Source organism: Echiichthys vipera (assembly GCF_963691815.1).
Source record: "Echiichthys vipera genome assembly, chromosome: 2".
Lineage (NCBI taxonomy): Eukaryota > Metazoa > Chordata > Actinopteri > Perciformes > Trachinidae > Echiichthys > Echiichthys vipera.
The window spans coordinates 27,055,923-27,064,405 of NC_139827.1; the positions used below are offsets into that span (position 1 = coordinate 27,055,923).

The 8,483-nt window shown below is 38.8% G+C and overlaps 1 protein-coding gene across 1 annotated transcript in view; it reads left to right on the forward strand.

Annotated features, from left to right (window-relative positions):
- The window catches only part of chrna8 (cholinergic receptor, nicotinic, alpha 8), a gene marked incomplete at both ends in the record, with an annotated part of 52,640 nt that overhangs the window by 34,733 nt on the left and 9,424 nt on the right, over positions 1-8,483 (forward strand). Inside the window, one exon of the mRNA XM_083934141.1 lies at positions 8,348-8,427. Coding sequence (XP_083790267.1) covers positions 8,348-8,427 — 80 coding nt within the window. The remainder of the gene's footprint in view (positions 1-8,347; positions 8,428-8,483) is intronic.

Genomic DNA, 8,483 nt, shown 5'->3' on the forward strand with positions numbered 1-8,483 from the left:
TCCCGATGATGATGTCTGGTCCAAACTACGTTTTGTCATAAGAAAACACATGCGAGAAGTTACACAAGAAAGGTCTGCAAGAAAACAGCACTCCTAGTTGTTGGTGTGCTGATTTGGAGCAATAAAATGAGAAATGAAGAGAAAATGAGAAAGGATTAGGGCCGGTGAAGATTTGCCTGTGATCTGGTCAGGGAGCTCTCAAAACGGTTGAAAAGTGGAAAAATCAAGGCTTAAGTGGTGAATGAACTAGTTATTACTAATGAGGACCTCCATTTGTAGACATAAATCGTATTAAAGTGCAAGGGAATACCACTTGAGGAAATAACAAAGTGGTGTTTGTCTGGTGCTATTGCTTATGTGAGTAAAACAGCTTTTTTATAGGGTTGCTTACAGTAAAAGGCACCAGGGGAGAGATGTGTGTTTGTTGACCATTATTAAACCGTCAACCTCCAAGAGAGGAAATTTAACAGAGGAGTCACATGTTTTTGATGCATCAATCCTTTCCATACATCCTTTGACTCCCACACATACGCACTCAAAGACTCACACTTATAATGACTGAAAGACAACATGATAATATGCGGTGCTGATTTGATGGCATGGGCTTTTCAGCTGTACCTTCAAGGTGATTGAAGATTCTTTTCTGGGGTGTGTCCACGAGAAAGGGAGATGGGAGGTTTAGCTATTTAACAGGAATGATACAGAACATTAAGCAGCTTACGGTGGGGATCAGAGATCGCTAGCGATAGCGACAATATAGTCCTGACACAGGCCCAGATTGAAACTGACATTCCTTATGCATGCAGTATAAATCATGAGTGCAATCATTCATTTCTATTTTTATCAAGCAAGGAAGCAAGACAAGAGATTAAAACTATGAGATAAGATGAACTTTTGCTGATCCCCATTTGGAAATTAGGCCATTTCAGTAGTGAGGCTTCAGCGTGAAAAAAGGCAAAAAGTATAAGAAATACAATCATTTTATACAAAGAAAAACATCAAACTGTGTGTCAATATCAATTTTCTGACACTGGAATTCAGGGGGCTGTGTTCAACACTTGTAACTTAACGAAACCCACAGTGTGACAAGCAGGCCCCCTTTGTGCAGCAATTTCCAAGGGGTGTAAAGGCGTAAACACGCCATCACTTTTTGTGTGTACAACAAGTGCAACACCATGAATCACTTGAGGAGAGACTGTCCAAAAGCATATTCTCATATTCTATGGTTCATTGCTTCTTGCCCTTCTCTAAGATGCAGCCATTTTGTCTTACCTTCAAGTGTGGCTGTTCAGAATGGTTTTAAATACTTTGACCTCAACCTTTGGTTGAGACTTTGCACAAACATGTTGGTTTCATGCATACCCAGGTTTTAAGAGCAATCTTTGGCTCGGGCAGTCTTGCCTGCAGTCACCTCCTTGAGCCAAGCCTGGAAAGGAAGCTTGCAATTGGATCATGTTAGCCCACCTCCTGTTGGGTATAGGTCTGGTGCTCTGTCAGACTGCTGTTGATGCCTATGCAAAACAGCAGTTCAAAGTATCTGGTCTCGTCCGGGTGAGATTCAGAAGAGGCTGCTGCCTGGAAACTTCATCTCATCTCATCTCATCTCATCTCATCTCATCTCATCTTCATCCGCTTATCCGGGGTCGGGTCGCGGGGGCAGCAGCTTTAGCAGGGGACCCCAAACTTCCCTTTCCCGGGCCACATTATAACAGACATATTTCTGATCATAAGGTAGTTCGTCCAACATCACCTTAATGCTATTTGCAGAGAGTTATGCAAAGCAGAGAACTGCTCATCCATCCACTGTGCAAGATGCATAGTCTTTTTTCAGTCCTCAGAAGGGTAGTCTCTCCAAGTTAGCCAAGACTGTTTGGACATGAAGCGCTGTAAAGCCAGGCTGGTGGGGGATCTGAAAGGCAGACAGCTGTATGTTTGTGCCCATGTCAGCACTGCAGCCAACCCTAAACCCATTTCAGATGAATAAAAGAAACCATTTGTACCATCCCAGGCATGATTTTGAATATTTCACCATCTGCAGACACTTGGGAAGCTGGGACACAAAGGGACTGGATTTTCTGGTTTTATTGTGTTTTTTATGTAAATAATGTAAGACATCTCGCTGTTGAGCTTCTATCTTCACACATAGAGATGGGTTGAATGAATGACTAGACAGTACAATGCTGTCTTTCCTGACCTAAGCCTCATATTTTTATGATGATATTTTAACATGCTCCTGCACCCCCTGTGACCCCAATAAGGACAAGCGAGTGAAGGTGGATGGATGGATGGATTTTAACATAAACTATAACAGTGTTTTCACAGGCATGAAACATCAATGTGGGCGATGCTATTACATTGAGCCAGTGGATATTGAATCAATCTATTCTGCACTGTATGAGAGGAAAGGGTATTTGCCTAAAAGTTTATCCTTCTGGGCTCTGTGGATTTTCACAGCAGCATATTTACAGGAATGTATCCACTTCTTTGTCAATGGGTTGAGCTGGGTATTACACTTCTACCTCTAATTTTCTTTTGTTGAATCTCTTAACTGCTGTGAGCGTGTACTTTTGGCAACATGTATTTCTTTGGAAGTAAATGACAAGCCAGTTTGTCACATTCAACAGCACACATCCAAGAAAAAAAGGTTAAACTGTGGAAAAATCTCAATGCAGGGAAAGGACCCCATTGGGATTCTACACTTTCACTATGCCCTTATCATTTCCACATGGCATATGACCTTTTTGAAACATGCTCTACTTACTTAGTGATCTGATTAAAATGCGATCAAAATTATGCATCAATGAATTTCCTGTGATGCTCTGTGTTATATACATCGTCACATTTCTTTAAGGTTCCTCAAACACACTTAGCACAGCAATTGCTAATGCTACCCAATTAATGTATATGTTATGTATTTATTCCAAACAACATTACAAGGCTAAATATTTCTTTATTCTCGCCAGTGAATACTAGTAATTACGGCTGTATTCTCACAGTCCACTGCTAAGTGAAGAGAGATTAGATTTAGATTGTTGATGTAGCAGCTATAAATCTGCATTAGGTAAAGCCTTGTCCTGTTATAGGCCTCCTGGGCTCATTTCGAGCTTTGCTGTTTATAATTTATGTTCAACCTGACCAAAAAACCCCTTCACATTCTCCTACCGCTCTCCTTCTCATAGTGTAAGTGGTACAGATGCAGTAATGGTAAAAAAAATAAATTTTGTTTTGTCTGGCTCTGGATGAGCTCTCATTTATTTTCGAAATTAATTCTATTCTGTGTATCTCATTAAGAGCTTGATGGGGGTCACAGCATACCAAGGTATAAATAAATATTATGCTACTTATGACTAAATGGATAAATGCTATGTTGAACACTTTTTACTGCTTCATTATTTCGACAAAAGGAGGCTATGTTTTTAGTCCTGCATGGTTTGTTGTCCACTTTGTTTTGTTTTTGTTTTGTCATAATGTTGTATTAATAATATTTCACCTGTTGACGCAATGAGGAAATGTAATGGCGTGTGTCTGTATTGCGTTTTCCTCACTTCAACAAAAAGCACTAGCTGCATGTAGTACAATTGTACAATTGTCTGCCACCTGCTGGTGGTGCAAGAGAAAAAGTCATTGGAGCACCAAAGATGTTGGGATATTTTAGTTTGGATAAGTGATGGATTGAAAGATTAGCATTGCCATTCCTAGAGCAATGCCACTAGCATGGCTAAAAAATATTAATCAGAATTATGAAACTTATACAGAAAACCTTTTTTCCTGCATTCCTTGATTCATACGCCAAGGTTTTTTTTTTTTTTTTTTTTATCCAAACAGATCTGTGTCTGGCATCAAACATATGTATTTTAATAATTTTGTTTTTGTAACTTTTGTAAATTCTTGCAGGTGTGGCAAATTAAATGACAGATGCACATATCTGTAGAATGAGGAATAAGATGTGTTCTCTGAGTGCCTTTTTTTTAACACTTTATTTGTAATTTTCCAATTATCATACAAAACAATCATATTCTCTATTTTACAAATAAGCATACAAAAACTATCCTAACAAGAAAAAGACAAACACAGGCCAAACCCCAAAACAACCTGACAGACCTGTCACAGACAACAGACGGACATATATAAGATGAATAAATAAATAATAAAAAAGAATAATAGTAAAAAAAAAAATAATAATCAAAGAGTTAAATTAAATTGAATGAAACAAAGGGTGGAAGGTGCACCTAACTTTCCTTATTATATGATCGACCATGGGCAGGTATTAACAGTCAGAGATCCAGTTCCAGACCCTGTAAATCGTTCACATAAAATATCAGAGGGTCCCAGGTTTTGTAGAATCTGCTGATGGATCCGTTGAGGGTACATCTGATTTTTTCCAACTTAACATTCTGCATAACTTCCCTAATCCAATGGTGGTGTGCTGCAGGAGTAGCAGCCTTCCATTTAAATAAGATCAAGTGTCTAGCTAATAGGGAGGAAAAGGCAATGACCCTGTGTAAATGAACAGGGGGAACAGATCTAGTTGTATCTAAAAACAGCAACCAATGAAGAAGGTAAGATATTATGAGCATAAGCCTTAGAGATAACTTCAAAAAAGGATGACCAGAAAGGACAAGTTTCGGACAAGACCAGAACATATGATAGGAAGTAGCTGGAGTCTGTTTACATATATCGCATAATGGGTCTACGTTCGGAAATATCCTTGCTAAATTAGTAGCTAAATTAGCAACCATTAAGGATGTTTGAAAAAGCTGATTATGTATTATTGGTGAGTGAATACCCAGACATTTCTTAAACTGATTCACGACACATAGTGATTGAGTTACAATTATGTTTGACTTAATATTATTAATTGGTGACGGTAGGGGTGCACAGAGTAAAGCAGGGAGTGAATGTGGGCTACTTGTAACCTTTTCAATCTGGAGCCATGCAGGGATCCTATCATTCCATTTTTTTTAACCACAGAGAGATGGCATTAAAGTTTGCAATAATACGTGCGCAAATTTGGAAGTGAAAGCCAACCTATACCCTTTGGTCTCTCCATAAATTATTTTCTTATGCAAGCTGACTTATTATTCCATATAAAGGAAGAAATCATTCGATTAAATGCCTTGAAAAAATATTGTGGTATATAAATGGCAGCAATGGACTCACTGGATCCCCTTGTTTCGTCCCTCTGTGAAGAGGAAAATACTCAGATGAGATACTGTTGGTATAAACTAAGGTGGTTGGATCAGTGTAAATTAGTTTGATAAGGTGAGGGAAATTAGGGCCAAAACCAAACCTGCCAAATGTATAAAAAAAGATAATCCCACTCAACCCGATCAAATGCCTTTTCGGCATCAAGCGATATTACCGCTTCTGGGGATGGAGTGCTAGATTCAGTATAGATGAAATTAAATAATCGTCTCAGGTTAAAATAGGATTGCCTGCCCTGGATAAACCCAGTCTGGTTTAGTTACTAACCGGCGCTTGATCAGAAATAATGATTGGATCATAGTAACATTCTGTAATAACACTAAGCAAATAGGGGTCAACCAAGAAAAAGAAAATAGAAAGAAAATATTTATCCTTGAAAATGACTTGTGTACATTAGAGAAAGACAAATACTCCCTTTTAGTGGGATGTTTAAATCTCCAGGGGTCTATAAGTTCATGTAAGTCTACGAACGACTGGATTGTTTGCACAGATTTAGACGGTCTTAGTACAGACTGAGAAGAGCGATCCCAGACAAAATCCATCAACAGATTGTAATCCCTAGACATAATCAAGTGAAAACTATCCAGATTAGGGATGGAACTCAGCATTTTTTTTTTTTTTTTAAAACTCATCCTCATAGTTTGGGCCATAACTATTGACCAATACTAGGCGTAGTTGAAACAGCTCTCCCACAACCATAATGTATCTGCCATTTGGGTCCAAGACAGTATCTGATACGATGAAAGGATTTTTTTTATGAATGAGTATAGCTACTCCTCTACCTTTACAGTTAAATCGTGAATTAAACATTTGCCCCACCCATTCTTTGTGAATTTTAGACTGGTCTCGATTTTGAAGGTGGGTTTCCTGTAAAAAGGCAATACCAACCTCAAGATATTGTAAGTGAGAGAGAACCTTTTTTCTTTTGATTGCCTGATTCAAATCCTTCACATTCCATCTTATAATTTTCATGTCATCTTTACCTGGGACAAGATGTGAATTAATCTTTGGATGGGAAAAAAAAGAAAAATAGAAAATGGGTAGGTGCACAAACCGTATACAGAACAAATACCACATCAAAACAAATACATTTAACACATAAATAAGCCTTAAGTAGGCTATGCCCCCCAGAAAACTCCAAACTACTTCAAATCTCCATTTGCATGCTACCCGCAATGTTGGATACCTTTTTCAACCATCGATGAGCCTCTACAACAGTGTATTAAATGACCTGTGTCATTTCACATTATTTAAACCATGATAACCATAGGAAGTCACTATAGCGAGACCAGTGGTAATCATAAAAAAGATAAATAAATAAATAATAATAAAAAAAAGATAATGATAATACTGAGGCATTTATGAGGGCGTACATATGTAACGTTACGTGTGATATATACACACCTTCACACAACAATTCTGTTGGTTGTGGGCCCTCCGCATTTTCAGATATCCACACGATGCGTATATTCTGCCGTCTAGTGTAGTTTTCCAAGTAAACCACCTTCTCCCTCAAAGCATCATTCTCTTTAGCTAACAAAGTTTGAGAAGTTTCCATGCTGCTCAGTCTCTTGTCGAACTCATTCAGCCCGTCCTCCACATCAGTAATTTGTTTGCTATACACACTCAGGATCGAATGTAGAGAAGCAATAGACGCTCGGTTCTCCTCCTGAAACCACGTTCTCCATGTTGCTAACACTAGCACCTGTTTCTGCGCCAACCCTAGCCGAGGAGTGCGAATCGCCTCCTGTTGTGGCTTTTCCCAATTTGTTGTTTGGGCGGTTTGGGAGGCATTCATCCACTCTTAAGGTCATTAAGTACCTTAGCGTGTTTTTCCAATGGAGTTTGACTGGTTACGAGGTCCAAAATGTATAAATTTGATAGATTTCTGCGGGAGCATCGGGAGACACGTCTACATGCTACTCTTGCTCAAGCCAGCCCCCTCTCTGAGTACCTTTTAAATGGTTAATGGTAAATAGACTTGTACTTATATAGCGCCTTTCTAGTCTCCTGACTACTCAAGGCGCTTCCACAGTACATTCACCCATAAACAAAGACATTCGCACTGATGGCAGTGGACATCTACATATCATCTAATCTAAACATTCACACCACATTCACACCACATTCACATACCCATGCGCAGCACTGGGAGGAATTCGGGGTTCAGTGTCTTGCCAAAGGACACTTCGACATGCAGAACGGAGAAGCCGGGGATCGAACTGCCGATCTATCGAAATATACAAATATCATGCAATTCAATGCTCTTCATTGGACTTTTGAAATCTGTATTTCAGGAAACTCTTGCCATATTCAGTTAGCCAGAAGTTAGTTTTTAATATTTCTGATACGCTTCTTTTTACTGCAATAAATAAAGAGACGAAAAAGAGTCTGAAACATTTTTAATTATAGTCTAAGAATTACTCCTCTGAGATATGTAGAGTAATCTTTCGTTTTCACTCTCTGAAAGGAAAATTAAAATGTTGTTATGCTCCAGGGATGGTAAATGCATGGTAAATGGACTGCATTTACTGTATATAGTGATTGTTTTACAACGCAAGCCAGAATTCATCCACCTGCTTATTAGGAGAGATAAATATTCACATGCACATGTGTTTGCTGTTGGCAATTCGGAGCTCAGTATCTTTCCCAAGGACTCTTCAATATGTAGACTGCCGGGCCTAGTGATCGAACCGCCGACTTTCTGAATAGAGGATCACTCTGCCTCCTGAACCACAGTTACCACAAATTTGAAGGAATTATGTTCTTTTATGAAATGTGTAATTTTGTGATTAAGATATCCATATTTTTGGGGGGTATGCATAATCCCTGTTTGAAGGATATCTGGATGGCGGAAAACCATGTTTATTTAAGATGATCAGTAAAATCAAACACTGTCGGCTCAGATCTACGCTAATCCCCCTTGTCTCTACCTCTCTCTGTCACCTTCATTCTGACTTGCTGTTTATTTTCTGTTCTTTTCTTTGTATCTGTCTTTACCATTGTATTTAACTCCCAATCAAATTCATAACCTCTGGGCATTTTATCCCCCTTTCTGGCTTTTTCCCATATAAGTCCTGTTTTCTTTGTTTTCAGGACTTTTTCTTCAAATACTGTTTTTATACACTCTTCTCCCCTCTAGTGCTGATGAGAGGTTTGATGCTACGTTTCACACAAATGTTCTGGTAAATTCTTCAGGATCTTGCCAGTACATCCCTCCAGGTGAGACATTAAAGATGTTTGCTCTCTAATTCTGTCACATATTTTATTTCAGTACC